At 50.1% G+C, this 17,274-nt stretch overlaps 1 protein-coding gene across 8 annotated transcripts in view; it reads right to left on the minus strand.

Moving 5' to 3' along the window:
• ERAP1 (endoplasmic reticulum aminopeptidase 1) overlaps positions 1–17,274 on the minus strand; it is a 1,074,730-nt gene that overhangs the window by 6,140 nt on the left and 1,051,316 nt on the right. For all 8 annotated transcript variants that reach the window (XM_069627669.1, XM_069627672.1, XM_069627670.1 and 5 more), the window contains one exon: positions 15,595–15,676. In XM_069627669.1, coding sequence (XP_069483770.1) covers positions 15,595–15,676 — 82 coding nt within the window. The remainder of the gene's footprint in view (positions 1–15,594; positions 15,677–17,274) is intronic.

Below are 17,274 nucleotides of genomic sequence, written 5' to 3' on the forward strand. Positions count from 1 at the left end.
TCTACACCCTTACAATGGCCAATATTAAATGCCCAGCCACAGTGAGGAAATATGTGAAGACTGGTCCCACCATCGTGGGTCAGTACCACATAGAAACACTCATCGTGATAACTTCACCCTGGTGTGCAGTAAAAATGACCGATAATAGTTAAGAGATTTGTGCAACTGGACCCACCAATGTGGGCCAGTACCACATAGGAACTCTCATTATGCTGCCTTTCCCTTTAGAGCTCAGTAAAAAAATGCCATGAACAGTGAATATTTGTCTGAACTGGACACACCGATAGAAAAAAAGTGCTCCTGGCTGACGTCCCACCCTCCTGCTCCTCCCTCAATTAGAGGCCTGCCCCCCAGCTGGCACACACGCATCTGCATTCATCAATGATCATTCAAGCAACATTCATTCTTCATTCACGCTCTATTCACACACACACATCAGCATTCACATGGCGTCATTCATTCGTCATTCAAGCTCCCATTCACACACATACATCAGCATTCATATAGCATCATTTATTCTTTTATTATCGCCCATCATCCTCCTCCTCATTCCAGTACTTACTTGTGACGCAAGTACTGTGACAAAGAAAAGTTGAACTAGGAGTAGTGATGATTACCGGTAAGTGATCCCCACATCCAGTCTCCCAGAGGCACACGCGCATCAGCATTCATACTGCATCATTCATTGTTCATTCACTCTCCCATTTACACACACGCGCCAGCATTTGTATAGCATCATTGATTACTGTTATGGGGTTATACCAGGCACTGTGGTGCACTAGGGTATCTGTTTAATAATATTACTACACAATTTTGTGGATAGCTGCAAAGTCTAGTGTATTCAGGCTAAACCCCTGCCTGATCATAAGTAGTAAGGAAAAGTTATTTAGACCAGACAATGTTGCGCTTGTCCTCAGAGTCCAGAAAATAATGACAATAATAAGTTTGTTCAAGATTCTTTGTGTACTTTTTCTAAATCAATTTATTTAACCCAAACCGCTAACACGTGTTTCCACCTACTCTGTCCTTATCAAGGTGGATAATGGTGCATAAATGATTATCAAAATCTCTGAACATGAAATATTAGCATTATACAACAAATTGAAAACATAACCATCGAAAATAAAAATGGTATCATTGATTCTTCATTCACTCTCCCATTCACACACACTCATCAGCATTCATTCTTCATTCTTTCTCACATTCACCCTCACACCCATACAGCATTCATAAACTCTCACATAAATACGTGCACCCAAATAACATACACTCTCTCATTCAAGCCCGCACTTAAAAATACAAACCCGTGCATACATGAACACACAAATAATGTGCTTTAATGCTTTAATGTTCTTACCTGCAGCCCTGCTCTGTATTCTGGTCTTCTCAGTCTTGCCCTGTTTTCTGTAATGAAGGCGCTCTGGCTCCTGAGCAGCATACAAGAGGAAAAAAGAAACAGCGAATGCAACCTAGTTTCTGCATATGCGCAGAGGAGCCAGAGCGTCTACATCATGCTGTCACTCGATCACAGGATTTGCGAGGAGGTGTAAGAGCGTGGGCATCGCACAATCAAGCCTGCAGTACCCCAGCCCGCGAGGGGAAAGTGTGTGGGTGTTTGCTCCTGTTGGGGCAGGAGCAGCTGAGGGGTTCTTTAACATGATCTTGCCGCCGCCTACAGGCCCCGACCACCCACCGCAGCACTCTTCAAATATTCCCTCAAAGAAGAGAGCCCTCCAGCGGTTGGGAGATCGCTGACTCTTGGTGCTTGCACCCGATTTACTGAACTGATCCTCTCGCTTGGCAGTTGCCCTGTGAATAGTCAAACTGTGGTCACCAAAGGAGGTCGGGGGGTACTGATGATGGGGCATGAAGTCCTTGTTAAGTTATGGTTTCTGGTTGAATCGTGAAGTTGCATGTTGACCTGACACTTAGTTTTGGGCAATTTGTTAATGTGGGAAGGTCCTGCTGGGAGGTAGTCCTGGTTTAACACCGGATGGAAAACAGGTATCTGATGGATTTGTGTTTGGGGGGGGGGGGTTCTTTATTCTTTTTATTGTTGTATTATTTTAGAAAGGCGGATTCTGTTTTGTTAAGAGGGACAGCATTGCTACTCAGTGGGCTTGGTGCGAAGATGAGCCAAAACTTCCCAGGCGCAACGAGGACCCTACGACCACGATAACAAACACCAAGTTTACGTAACCAATGCAACTGTAACTATTCTCTGATTGTATGTTTTGAATGTGTAATGGATTATCTCACTACTATGTAAATGCCTTTTCTCTCATGTAAGCCTGAAAAATGATGTTACCATCTTCTTAAGTGCTAGCGCCTAGGTGCCTCTGGGCTTTGCACACTTTATAAATGTACAAATAAATAAACATTGTTGGGCAGCAACAGAGGTCCTCTCACTTGGGGGTTGGAAATGTAGTGTATCCTTGGGTCCTGCGCCTCACATCATCAACCTGTGCCCTGTATGCAGGTTAATGTTATGTCTGTCTGGGGACATCCCCGATCTCACTTGCTTCACTTGGAACATCCAGGGTCTCAACTCCCCAATCAAGCGCAAGTCAGTCCTCCAGAGACTAATGAAGTTTGCTTTCAACATCGTGTTCATCCAGTAAACTTAACTGCTTCAGGAGGACGAACCGCGCTTGGCCCATAAACTCTACTCTAGGTCATTTGTTGCTACAAGTGGCACCAAGAAGAAAGGAGTGGCCATCCTAGTCAAGAGGGAGCTCCCACTTAAGGTATAGGGAGTGCTGCAAGACCAGGAAGGGAGATTCCTGATTCTAAACACCAAAATGTGGGCTCGGAGGCTGTCCATGGTTTCACTATATGCCCTGAAAACTGTCCAGGAGGCCTTCTTCACTGCACTCACCAAATCATTATTGGGCTTTTGTAAAATTGTGATTTATAAGTGTTCATTTATGACACACTTAATACCAACGAGTGGTTTCTAAGTGCGGGATCGGGATTCGAACTTGTGTGGCTTCCAAGACAAACGCGTTACCCCTGAGCTATCCTTCCTTCCCTCAGCTTCTCGGAGGGAGAAATAATTATAGCTGGGGATTTCAACTCCGTCATGGATCCCACTAAAGATAAAACCCTAACCGCGACCAGTGCAGATAAGCGCAACATTTTGGTCCTGACCTTACGGTGATAGAGGGCCTTCCATCCAGGAGAACGGGACTATACTTTCTGTTCCTCGGTGCATCATGGGCACTCTAGACTGGACATGGTACTGATCTCCAGGTCTCTTGTCTCGATGGTTACTCAGTGTGAGATCCATCCGAGGATCCTAACTGACCACGCCGGGCCTGTATTTTCCTGGACCTTTTGGCTCAGATGAGTCAGTAACGTAAGCCGTGGTGCTTCAACAATTTCCTTCTAAAGGACTGTAAGGAAGGCATGGTACCAAACAGTGAAGACTGACACAAGTGATCTCAGTTGAAGGGTGTTAATTGAACTTCAATGGGTTGGTTGAATGCCTATCTAACATAAACCTAAGGATGGGAGCAAGCTACGACCATCAAATAATAACGCAGTCCTAGTCGAGTCTCTGTAAAAATAAAAGGGCCTATTACTAATAAACCTATTGCCAATCGTTACTTCTAAATACAAAAGGGTCTGGGACAATAGCGTATGCAACGAAGAAAAGTGTTCAATGAATAATATGTCAGGACAGTTGAGCAGTTGGGCTTCCCTTCCCCACGTTTTTCAGCACGGGGCAAGGCGGCACATTCGAGCTTTGCACACACTCTGGCTTCTCTCCCATGACGACACAGTTCAAAGCATAGACATCAGGGCCTTCTGCCAAAGTCTCTTTTTCCAATAACAGTCTCTTACTGCAGAGGGCCTGTCGTAACAAACAAATATCAAAGTTCCATTTCTATTAGGATCTTCACATGCACAAGTTCTCGCTTCCAGTATTTATCATGGGTCTACCTCCTTCAGACTTGGACCCCTTTGTTTCACAATGTTTACTATTGGTCTCCCTTTTCAGGCTCGGACCGTAGATCTCCCTCGTTCGAACTCGGATCCTCTTGCTATCAAAATCGAAGACTTTCGAATGTGCGATAGGTTTTGCTTAAACCGTCACAGGACCACTTTGATTCATTTCCTACAATATTCTCATCAATCTTTTGGCTTTCGTTTCTCTTGGCGGGATACCTTACAGAGACCTTCGATTAAGCACACCCACGGTGATGGATCACTCTGTTAACAGTATCGCATCTTTCCTTCTTAAGTTCAAATATTCATCAGCAATTTGGCTTTACTTGCGTCTTTCATCACACACGTTTAACAATGTTCATTCCAGCGCTCGTTATGCAATGTTGCCGCTTGCAAACTTGACCTCAACACAGACCGGTCTTGCATCAGTCTCCGCAACTCACCGGCTGTGTTGATCTCTCTAATGCTTCTTTGTTCTTGGGCCAAGGACAATAAGGATCAAGTTACTTACCTGTAACTCTTTTTCTCCAGCATGGGTCTGGCAAGGATTCACATGCTCATGAATATTCCCCGTCGTCAGGCTGGGAATCCTCGGTAAAGAAAAAATCAGTTTCAGTTTAGTTTCTGAACTGTCTTTTTACTAATAACCAATCACTGGTCTCTGGGTCATACTGCCCCCAGCCAATGCCTGCCCTCTACCCAAGCCCCTCCTCTGGCAGCCATCTTCAGATTTGGTAGCACGTAAAGTGGCAGCATGACCAAGTGAAGAGCCGCAGAGGGGAAGGAGGGAGGGTTCGCATGTGAATCCATGCCAGACCCATGCTGGAGAACAACAGTTACAGGTAAGTAACTTGTTCCTTCTCCAGCATGGAATCTGGCATGGATTCACATGCTCATGAATATAAGAACATAGCAGTACACACATGCACAACCACGGGAGGTGGCAAAAGGATCAACATTAAGCATTACATAAACTCAACATTAAGCAACTATCACCTCCTCACCAGGCCCACCTTCAGGCGAACAGGTTGCGCAGCACTGCTTGGCCGACTCTGGACTCCTCCCTGGAATCCCGGTCGAAGCAGTAGAATCTCGTGAAGGTGTGCGTCGACCTCCGCGCAGCAGCCCTGCAGATGTCCAGCAGGGGCACACCAGACAAGAACACCGTAGTAGCAGCGATCGCTCTGGTCGAATGGGCTCTCGGACGGCCGGGCAGCGGTCGGTTGGCCAACCGATGACAGTGCATGATGCAGCCGGGGAGCCATCTGGAAATGGAAGCCTTCGAGAGAGCCTTCCCTTGGTTCACAGGTCCAAAGTTCACAAACAGCTGTGATGTCTCCGGAAAAACTTAGTTCGGTCCACGTAGAACTTAAGCACTCTAGCTACATCCGGCGAGTGCAAAGTCCTCTCGGCCGGCGACGAAGGCGACGGAAAGAAAACTGGCAACACCAAGGGCTGGTTAAGATGGAAGTCCGACGGCACCTTGGGCATGAAAGAGGGGTGCGTCCTCAGCACCACCCTCATATCGTGAAAAGTCAAGTATGGAGGCTTGCAGGATAGGGCCTGAATCTCTCCCACGCGTCGTGCGGAGGTGATGGCCACAAGGAACACTGTCTTCCACGACAGGAACTTCAATGGAGCCAAATGCAAGGGCTCGAATGGCGGCCCCATGAGCTCGAATGGCAGCACCACGTTGAGCTCCCACGCCGGGGCTGGAGCCTTCACCGGCAGGAACGATCTGAACAGTCCCTTCATAAATTCCTTCATCAGTCGATGAGACCACAAGGACGGCCGTCCTGTAGTTCTGGTGTATCGGGAGATCGCTGCCAGATGTATCTTGATGGAAGCGTGAGCTAGTCCAGCTTTGGCCAGCGACAGTAGGTATGGTAGCACTTGAGGTGCCGTAATCCGTAGAGGGTTGATCTTCTGTGCATGGCACCAGACAGAGAACCTCTTCCATTTATGTCCGTAGCACTTGAGAGTTGAGGACGCCCTGGCCTTTGCAAGAACCTCTCTGCAGTCAGCTGGGATATCGTACCCTCCAAACTCTAGTGCTGCAGGAGCCAGGCCTGCAAGTTCAGCGACTCTGTGTCGTGATAAAGAATGGCGCCTCCCTCTCTGGAGAGAAAATCTGCGTCCGTCGACAGCTTGACTGGTGGGGACGCGGAGGGGTCCAGAAGGTCCGGGAACCAGATCTGTCTCGGCCACGTCGGTGCGATGAGGATCATCCTGCACTGGGACCTCTTGAGCTGGCTGATGAGTCGAAGCAGCAGCGGCAACGGAGGAAACGCATACAGGAGCAGGCAGTCCCAGGGGAACGATAAAGCGTCGCCCATGCTCCTCGGCTGGGGAAACCTGGTGGCGAAACTCTGGCACTTGGAGTTAGTTGCCGTCACGAACAGGTCGATCTGGGGTTTGCCCCATCGTTGGAAGAGCCGATCCACTTGATCCTGGTGTAGTTCCCATTCGTGGCACGAGCCCAGCTCCCTGCTGAGTGAGTCGGCGATGGTGTTTTTTATTCCTGCCAGATGGAAGGGAACCAGAAACATCCCCTGGGCGACGGCCCAGTGCCACAGATCCTGGGCCTCCTTGGATAGGGATGGGGATCTGGTGCCACCCTTCTTCTGGATGTAGAACATCGTGGTGGTGTTGTCGGTGAAGATCCTCACGACCTTGCCCTTGAGGGATGGGAGCAACGACTTGAGCGCCCAGAACACGGCACGGAGCTCCAAGATGTTGATGTGGAGAGACCTCTCTTCCGGGAGCCAAAGGACTCTTGCGTGGAGATCTCCGGTGTGCGCACCCCATCCCTCCAGGGATGCGTCCGTCGTCAACATTTCCCTTGATGTGCCGGGGTCTGGAAGTCCCTGCCCGCCGTGAGGTGTGCACAGGTGCAACACCACTGAATCGCCCGACGGAAAACCTCGTTGAGCGGGATCTGGTCTTCGAAGCTGCCCGCCGCTTGCATCCAGCGGGCATCAAGGAACTCCTGTAGAGGACGCATCCGTAGCCTGCACAGGCGCACTAGGTAGATGCATGAGGACATAATTCCGAGGAGGGACTTTATGGATCTCACCCTGGCCACGTCCGTGGCTAGCAGGTGCTGCACTTTGCCTAAGATGGCCTTCGTCCTTTCCTCCGACGGAGACGCCAATCGTTCCACTGTATCGAGCTTCGCTCCCAGAAACAGTGCAGCCTGCGATGGAACCGGATGGGATTTCGGGTAGTTGATGGAGAAACCCAGCTCCGTGAGTAAGCGGATGGTCTTTGCTGTGTGCTCGACGGCGAGTTCTCTTGTCCTTGCACAGATGAGCCAGTCGTCCAGGTAGGGGTAGACGTGGATCCCCTGCAGGCGCAGCCGCGCTGCCACTGGTGCTAGGCACTTGGTGAACACCCTGGGTGCCGACTTCAATCCGAATGGCAGAGCTCTGAATTGGTAGTGGTGTCCTTGAACTACGAATCTGAGGAACTTTCGGTGCCCTTTTAGGATGGGAATGTGGAAGTAAGCATCCTCCAAGTCCAACGACGATAGGAAGTCGCCCTCCTCCAGCTGTCCCAGCACGTGCTGGAGAATGACCATACTGAAATTCTGTGCCTTGATGTATTTGTTCAACCGACGTAGGTCCAGGATGGGGTGCCAACCGTCTGTCTTCTTTCTGACGAGGAAGTATCTTGAGTATGCTCCGGAGCCCCGGAGCCTCTTGGGGACGAGCTTGATGGACTTTCTTGAGCATCGCCTTTACCTCCAACAGCAGTTGAGGGACGTGATTTTCCTTCCTGGCCACGGGAGGAATTGCAGGGACACTTCTTTTGGAATTCGAGAGTGTGCCCGTGGGCCAGGGCATCCAGCACCCAACGGTCGGTGGAGATGGACTCCCACACGCTGACGAACTTCGCCAGCCGGCCTCCCACTGGGGTGCTTCAGTGGGGGCCCGATGCTACGGCCGGTTCAATCTTGCTTGAAGGCTGCCTTGGCGCCTTGGCCTCCTTGGCGACGACGAGATCCTCCGTGTTTGCTGTGACCTCTGTAGGCCTCCTGGGACGAGGAGCGGGCCGCCTGGCGGTACGTAGAGGAACCACCGCCTGATCCCTTGGAGGCCCCCTGTCTGGGACAAGGAGCGGGCCGCCTGGCGGTACGTAGAGGAACCACCGCCTGATCCCTTGGAGGGCCCCTGTCTGCCTCCGGTGCTCCAAAACGGCCGTCATTGCTGAAGGACTCCCAGGGCTCGGGCCGTCTCTGTGTCGGCCTTGATGGCCTGCAGTGACTCATCCACCGTTTTCCCGATCAGGTTGTTGCCATCGAACGGCATGTCCAACACCCTGGTCTGCACGTCCTGACGGAAGTCTGTCACCTTGAGCCAGCCTCGTCGTCGAAGGCAAACACTGTTGCCTAACTGGAGAAACCCGGTGTGGGCAATATCCGTTGCCACCGTTATGGCGTGGTCTGACGCCACCTCACCTTCCTGCAGAATCTCTAGGGCCTCCGCCCTCTTGTCGTCTGGTAGGAAGTCCAGTAGGGGAGCTATCTGTACCATAGCTCCCTGTCGTAACGGGCCACAATCGCTAAGGCGTTGGCCGCTTTAATTGTCGTCGCCGCCGACGAGATGACCCGTCGCCCCATGCCATCCAATTTCTTTCCCTCGCCGTCAGGTGGGGAAGTGGAGGTTGAAGCTGTCGCCCCCACCACCTTCTTCTTGGCTGCCGCTGAGACGACCGAATCCCGCGTCAGCTGAGCCCTGAGGCACAAGAGGGCGGCGTCGGGGACCCGGTACTTCTTCTCGTACCGGTCTCTCTTGGCAGGCGTCGTGGACGGGTTCTTCAGGACCGCAAGTCCCTCCTCCCAGATATCGTCGAGTAACGGTACCGCGAGGACCGTCTTTCTCTTGGCCTCTCGCCGTTGATAGAGGAAATCTTCCTTCTTCTGTTCCTCGGGGCAAAGCTTTGGGCGGGGAAGACCAAGGGGGTGGTGATGGAAGGTACATCCTGTCGTCACCACCGTCGTCATCCGTCCCCGTCGTCGTGTCCGTCGCCTTGTCATCCTTGGGATCCGGAGAGGGGGATGAAGGCTCCACGGGCCGCGAGGGCATGAAGGGCGGGGGGGGGGGGATGAGCTCTCCGCCGCTTGTTCGGAGGGCTTCCCGATGGGCCCGGTTCTGGATCGTCCGCCGGAGTCCGTGGTAATCTCGTCCTCATCTCCGTGCATAAGGTTTGGATCGCCATCAAAATGGCCGCCGAGTTGTCCTGAGGCTCGGGCAATGGCTGCGACGGGAGGGCTGGCCGCTCCTCCACAGTGGCCTCGTCAGCGCCACCGTCGCTATCTTCGACCACCTCTTCGGGATCTCTCCCGTGGGATCGTACCTTCTCGAACCTCTTGTTGAGGCACTTCACGGCCTCCACCAGCTCCTCCTCAGAGGCTGAATCCGTGTCCGTAATCGCCACCGCCCCCCCCACTTTTTCCACCGAGTCTTCATGGGGGTCTTGTCGATGGGCTGGAAAGAGGATTCCCTCTGCGGTGGCAGGGAAACTCTGGGCCCCGAGGTCGTCTCCACTGGTGTAGCCTCCACAGGCTTCGCCAGGGTCGCCGCGACTCCCTCGATAGAGGCCATAGCCGGGTGAAACAAGGCCTTCACCACCTTGGGTGCGCTTGAAGCCTTCACCTTGGGGGGGAAGGTCACCGCCTCGCTCCCCCTCGGCTGAATCCTTTGAGATCGACCGGAGCCTCTCCAGAAGCTTACCCCGGTTCTCGGATTTCCTCTTCCCCGAACCAGAGCGTTGGATCATGGTTGATGGTGCCGGGGAAGGTGCGCCCTCCCTGGCAGCCGAAGAGCCCGACCGTTCGGCTCTCCCGGTGACCGCGGACTCGCGGTGCTTAGCCTTCTGTTGGGCCCCCGTCGCCAGGGCGCCCTCACAGGACTTAGAAGACCGCTCTGACCTTTTCTTCTTCTCACCTGCTGGGCCCTTCTCCAGCCAGCTGGCGAGGCGGGAACGACGATCCCTCATGGTCCGTTCCGATAGGTTCTTGCAGAACGCACAGTCCTTCTCCACGTGCGTCGTGTCCCCATGAAGGCAGTAGAGACATCTCGTATGCTCGTCGTCATTGAAAACATTCTGTAAACCGCATCCAGGGCAGTTCCTGAACAGCTTGGATCCGGGCGTCGAGCTACCCTTGTCCTGGGCCGCGTCCATGGTAGGCCTCAGATCTTCCGGAATCCTCCAAGAAGCGGCACTCGACGAAAACTTCACCCTTGAGGGGCGTAGGAAATTCCGAAACGGGTCCCTGTTGATCGGAAGAAGAAACGGTGGAGCTTGAGGCTCGGTTTAACCGAAAAATGAGAAAATCTCCTTGAAAAAGCGCAAAAACGCAGCAAAAGCTTGAGAGCTATAGCACGAGGACTCCCAACACTTGAACGTGCGGTAAAAATCTGAAGATGGCTGCCAGAGGAGGGGCTTGGGTAGAGGGCAGTCATTGGCTGGGGGCAGTATGACCCAGAGACCAGTGATTGGTTATTAGTAGAAAGACAGTTCAGAAACGAAACTGAAACTGATTTTTTCTTTACCGAGGATTCCCAGCCTGACGACGGGGAATATTCATGAGCATGTGAATCCATGCCAGACCCCATGCTGGAGAACCCAGCGGCTGATGCTCCTCCCCACCTTGGTTGGTTAAGCGGGAGGGCCTTCAGTATCTCCAAAACACAATGCAGGAGTCTTCAGTCAGGTTTTCTGGCTTTATGCTTTCTGCTTCAAAGGTTTCTGGAAAGTAACAGTTTCTTGCCGAAAAGGTCAAGGGTATTTCCCTCCTTGCAAACCATTCTTGCACTGGTCCACCCCCAGGAACTGGATTCAAAACCGATGGGTGTGTCCTGGACACCTGGATGACAGATCCCCACGGACTAGCGGGTGAGTCACCTGGTTTCTCACAGGACGTTGCGATGGGAGCACACATCTCTGAAGCGTTCGCCAACTACTTCGCGGATAACAACATGGGGACCATGGACCCACGTATAGTCTGCGACGTGGCCAAAGAGGTCCTTCGAGGCACTATCATTAGCTGCTTGGTGGCATTCACTAAAGCCCGGAAAGCTAGGAAGGAAGAGTTAGAGACCGAGGTCTGCCAACGGGAGGCCAACCACAAGCGAGTTGATTGGCGTAAATCCCTTTAAGAGCTGCAGGCTGTGCAGAAATTGCTGGAAATCCACCTCACGGACAAGGCGGCGCATGCATTGCTCTCTGCCAATCAATACGACTATGTATGAAGCAACCAAGGCAATGGACTTTTGGCAGTGAAGCTGCGCAAGCGCGCTGAGCGCAACTTTATCCCGGCCCTGCTGGATGGTGATGGCAGGCGGGTCACCCAGGAGACGGCCAAAGTGGTGCTCATGGAAAATTACTTTAGAGAGTTGGGGCGAGAATTCGTGCAGGACCAGAAGAAGTGCTGCACAGCACAGGCGGTGCTCCCGCAGCTTTCAGCTGAGGACAGAGAGGTACTTGAAACTGAAATCTCTGAGCAGGTGGTCATGGGAGCTATACAGTCTCTCCCTGTGGGGAAAGCACCAGGTCCTGACGGCTTCTCGGCCCATTTCTACAAAGCCTTTGCACCTTTGGTGGTCCCCCATTTCACTAAACTGTTCAATAGCTTTTTAAGATATGGGGCAGTCTCGGACACCCTGGCAAAATACACCACCACGCTCATTCGGAAGCCCGGGAAGGACGGGGTGGATCGGTCAGCATACAGGCCAATAGCCCTTATGAATGTCGATGCAAACATTTATGGCAAAGTCCTGGCCTGTAGGCTGACCAAGGTTCACCCTAAATTGATCGACCGGGACCACTAACGGGCTTCATAGTGGGGTGCGGCGCACATGATAACATCTGCTGACTGGTGAATGTACTCGCAGCTAAAAGCGAATTACAAAAGCGCTTTGTGTTGCTGTCCCTGGATGCCTGCAAAGCGTTTGATAGCATGGATTGAGCGTACATGGAAGGGGCCCTACGACACTGCAACTTCGGTCCAAACTTTGTTCGCCTTGTGATGGCCAAATATAACGCCCCTGAAACGAGAGTAAACGTCAACGGTCAGCTCTCCCAATTTATCCAAGCAGAAAGAGGTAGAAGACAGGGCTGCTCGCTCTCACCCCTCCTCTTCGCCCTGGCAATAGAGCCATTGGCCCAACATGTCCAGAGCGACTCGCTGATTCCCGGGGTGATTCTGCGAGGGGACACGCACAAACGGGAACTTTATGCCGAGGATGTGTTGTGCTTCTTCTCTGACCCCCTGAACTCCCTGCCCGAATCAACCGAGGCCCTGGATGAAATCACAGAGTTGTCTGACTTTAGGGTTAACAAAGACAAATCTGTAGGCCTGAATATCTCTGAAACCTGTGAAATGTTTCACATACACAAAGGGGGCTCTGGCTATCGCTGGGTGTCGGATAAGCTGCCGCATCTGGAAGTCTCAGTCTGCTGATTTTGACTCACTGGTGTGTGCTAATCTCCCGAACCTGATAAAGGATGCACGGGACGAACTGGCACGTTGGGGCCACCAATAAATCTTGTGGCTGGGCTGGATTCAGGCTGTTAAGATGACCCTGCTCCTGAAACTCTTGTATGTGTTTTAGGGGCTACCTCTGAAGGTGCGGGCGAGAGATCTCGAGGTGCTCCAGCAGCACATTGTTAAATTTATCTAGGGGGGCAGGCGTCCAAAGATCCCAAAGAAGGTATTATTTAAAGCTCCGTTTGAAGGGGGGCTCTGTGTACCGTCTGTGAGAAATTACTTTCTGGCAGCGCAAATAGCCCCAGTTTTGGACTGGCCGCCAGAGATGCAAGTCTCAAGCTGGAAGGATATCGAAAAAGCAAGTTTGTCAACCCCATTGCATGAGCTCCAATTCTTATTGATGGCGGCCAGAAGGCAGAGGGGGCTTTGCCCACGACTGTTGTGGTGACCCTGGCACACTGGGATAAGGCGTGTCGGCTCCTGGGGACCCTGAGCGGACTAGGCCCTCACACATCTGTTACGCATAACCCAGACATCTCTCAAGGGGTGGTCAGGGGGGCTTTTGCAGACTGGGAGAGGGACTCCCCATTGAAACTCTGAGATCTATTCAACGAGGGGGAACCTCTGATTTTTGCTGATTGTAAGGCCAAATTTAACTTGCGTCAAACCTGACGATTCCACTATATCCAGTTTAGGCACTGGATCACTAACCCAACAACCAAGAGGGAGGCTACCTGCACCCCCAAAGGGATTGAACTCACAGACTTAGAAGGAAAGAGCTCTGGGAAGGTTTCACAATTATATAGGCTTCTGGAGAACCTGGAAAGTGGGAGTAAGCACCCTTATATGATTTTGTGGGAACAAGATTTAGGGCGGGAAAACCCAGATGATTCATGGGCTAAGATCTGGCAGTGAACACATGCTAGATCAAAGTGCATGCAGACAAAGGAGGGGGCAATAAAACTCTGCTATAGGTGGTATCTCACACCGATGAGGCTCCATCATATATCTCCTATCTCGGTCTTAGAGCCAATTAAAGAAATAACCGGGGGCCCAGCTTTCCTTTGACCCCCTCGTGGTCTTGCTCAGAGACTCACCATAGGATGGTTCGGACCAACTCACAGGACCCCAAGCCTCATTGACAACTCAGCTACTCCTAGCGCCAAAGATCACTAGAGCCTGCTTCTGGAAAACCTGTAAGGGTCCCCCCTGGCTTACTGGTGGACCAAGGTTTGGGAGACGTTGGCCATGGAGAGTATTTCGGCGCTCCGGACAATCTATCGCCAAGTACATGCGGTCCTGGTCCCTGTTCCTTGAACATGTCAGAGATAGAGAGGACCACTTATTTCGGCCCCGTCTCATGCGAAACCTGAGCATTCTGTAAACAGGTGATTGTGAGATACTCGGGGGGGCGGGCGGGAGCTTGGGGCCCCAGGGTAAAGGGAGCATTGAAGCAACATGAGTACTGAAGGCTCAACCCTGGACCCTATGGACTTTGAATTACTAAGGGGAGTGGGACTTGTTGATGTTTTCCCTGAGCTAATGACTGGAACTCAAAGAGGCCGAAGCCCAAAGTTTTCTCTCTGCAATCTCCAAATGTGTTTTTTTTGTTTTTCCTTCTCCAAGGGGCGAGGGGTTGGAGGGGAACAAAGAAATTGTCACTAGACCGTTTACTATTGCATTCACTGTGTTACTCTGAGTTGTCGTGTGACCAAAAATTAAATAAAGCTTATAAAAAAAAGGACCCAAATGTTGCCATGAAGACCAAACAAGGCAAATCCCTGGTTTCCCAATCCCCCTGCCAGTAGTTTCAGAGTCCTCGCCTACCCACAGATCCTGGTGCAAACCCAACTCCAGCGAGACAACCCGGGGGAGGAGCCAAGAAACCCACAGCTAGAGGTCAAATGTGGGTTCCTGCAGCAAGAGACAGGCAATGCTTTGCAAGAGTTGGCAAACAGAAGGAGGAAAAGGAGCAGAAAGTTTGGAGGAGCAGAGGTTGGAGGGTGAGGTGCTAGAAGGGGCGAAGTCACTAGAAGAGACTCATTGAACCAGATCAGAGAAAGGCTGTGGGAGTCTCACAGGAGGACTCTAGGAACCAACAGAGGGGGGAAGCTGCCGAGTTATTGGAGAAGTATGGGAAACATTGTAAAGGGGGTTAGGCAGTTGGTGGACGAGGTATTGGAAGAGTATGGGAACTATCAAAAGGAGAAAGCTGGAGAGTAATTGGAGGAGGTTGGAAAACACCAAAATGCGGTGGATGGACAAGGCTGGAGAAGGCTGGGGTGCTATTAAAGAAGACAGGGCCAGACCAGGTGGAGGAAGTAAGAAAGCTATTGAAGCGTGAAGGAGGATTACTGGAGAAGGTTTGGAAACATCAGAAGGTGGAGGTTGGTTAGCTGGTTGAGAAGACAGGAGAGCTCATGCAGGAGGGTAGGAAATATCATAAATATAAGGACAGCAAGTCCACCTGCTGCTCAATGGAACACTGTTTCGCTCCAAGATTCAACAGCTATTTGTTGCGCAAAATAATCAGTAATCTACTTGATGGGTTTTCAACAAATGCTTTTATGCATATAATGTTCACTGTGGAATTTTTAATTTCCAACTTGATTCAGATGCAACATTTTTCTTTTGTTCATTAAATCGAAACCATGTTTATATTCCAATTTGTTCACCAGGTCACTGCCACAACATGCACATGTTTCGATCCGTAACCCCCAAAAAATATTTACCTTCTGCTAATTTTGTCACACCTGGGGATGAGGGCCAGGATCACAGAGTGTATAGAGGTATAGAGACACATCCCCTGATTCCACAACATGGAACTAAGAGAATAGACTACATTGCTGCTAATGGAGGGGCCCTTACTTTTGGATATTACTGTTATCTGAGAAGAGGTAAACAAGGCGTGGGTGGACAAACCCTTTCATCAAATTCACACATTGAACAGCAATGGGAGCATGAGATATTGTCTGACTGCAAATCTCACAGGTACAATGCATGTTATGTCTGGTTGCATTTTATGTTTAATTGAACAGTGCTATAGCCTCCGGAATGCAAGATAACACAAAATGTATGAAAGCTAATGCTAACATGTTTGAAGCAGTTGAATTTAATACAAAAAGAGGTACATGCTTGGTCCCCCATACCTCTTCAAGCTTTGCCTTTGTAGAATACTGGTTAGTAAGTCCAGTCACCATGTGGGCAATGGAACGTGATCCTAGGTCAAACCTGTCAAGAAAAAACAAAATATATATGCAGTGCCAGTAAATCATTATACAAACATACATATAATGGAATATGGTCATGCTGGGCAAGTAATTAACATTGAACATTATACCTTTACAAGTTGCCAAGTTACTGCCACTGAATTTGTTGAAATGAAACAGGTACTTTTTTACCAACTTACAGGTTTTTATGACTTTTTTTTATGATAATTAAAAAGCATCTGCACATCTTGTGAACTTCAGTTCTCATGAAACCATCCAATCAATTGAATCAAATTATATAGGAGAAAGAAATTGCAAACATTCTACTGAGTGCATCTGATTTTTGTGAGAACTGGATTTCACAATGTTAAAAGAAAAAATAAATATGGTAAAACGTTTTCAAGTCCACCTTGGCCCTCCACCTCCTCCTACTACCATTGTTCTCCTCTCACTTTTTGCCTAACCACACCCCCTTTACACTTGCATCCATTGCAATTTTCTTTCACCAAAACCTTCATTCACATCTCCAGCACCTCTATCATATCCTCCACCCCCACATATCCAACTTCCTGGTTCCTCACTTGCTCTTGACCCCTCTATCTGCTCTCATCCCTATTCCCACATCCGTATATCCACTCCTAGATCCCATACTCCAATCTCTCTCTCTTTCTCTCTCTCTTTCTCACTCCACCTCTTATTTATTTGAAAGCTTATGAAGCAAGATGGAATCATGAGCGCAGTGAGTGAAGGGGGAGGCAGGACAATCTAAGCATACATTAATAGCCAGGTCTTCAAAGGTTTCCAGATTGTAAGAGAGAGATTGATTGGTGGATGTAGAAAGGGAGAGTGTTGCACAGAGTTTGGGCCGCCAATGAAACTCTTCTATTCCCCTGCCATGGTATCTATAAGAAGGGTTTTTAGTAGCAGTTGATCGAAGGTCGCCCTTATTGTGTTACAACTGGATTTGGTTATTAAGGTATGGAGGTGCAGAGCCATTCGGTTAAGGCATTTGAAAGCTAGGCATAGTAGTTAAAGAGATATTAGTTTGAATGAAATGTGATGTTGTACTGGGATATTTGAGATCTCTCAAGAACAGGGTGATGTTTTTAAATACCATCGAGGAGGCGGCCAGCAGAGCTTTGAGCACATTTTAGTCTTTTAATTTGGTATTCAGGGAGGTAGTTTGCTATAAAAAGAACTTGCATAGCCTAAACAGGGGCTAACGCACAAACTGACAATGGCTGTGATTCTCTTGTGGGATGAAAAGGAAGGTTCCCCATAGTGACTAAGTTGGAAGAAGCATGACTTTACCAGAGCTCCCATTCAGGGTTTATGCTTAGTTGGTCTCCCTTATGACTCCATGTTTTTAGACTGTATGAGATAAGGAGACAAGGCAACCATAGAGGTTCATCCTGGGGATTTTTGAGCAGATGTTTAGCGTTGGGAAGAACTTCAGTTTTGTCATTGGTGAGCTTCAAGCTGTTTCTATGCATCCAGGCCTACAGTTTAGTAAGACAGTCGGAGAAGGTCTGGAATACATTTTTGTCAATAGGGAAACACGAGTTAGATTTGTTCATCGTCCAAATAGAAATGAACTTTAATGTTGTGAGAGTGGGTTCA

The sequence above is a fragment of the Ambystoma mexicanum genome, chromosome 6p, assembly GCF_040938575.1.
Source record: "Ambystoma mexicanum isolate Mex_15411 chromosome 6p, UKY_AmexF1_1, whole genome shotgun sequence".
Lineage (NCBI taxonomy): Eukaryota > Metazoa > Chordata > Amphibia > Caudata > Ambystomatidae > Ambystoma > Ambystoma mexicanum.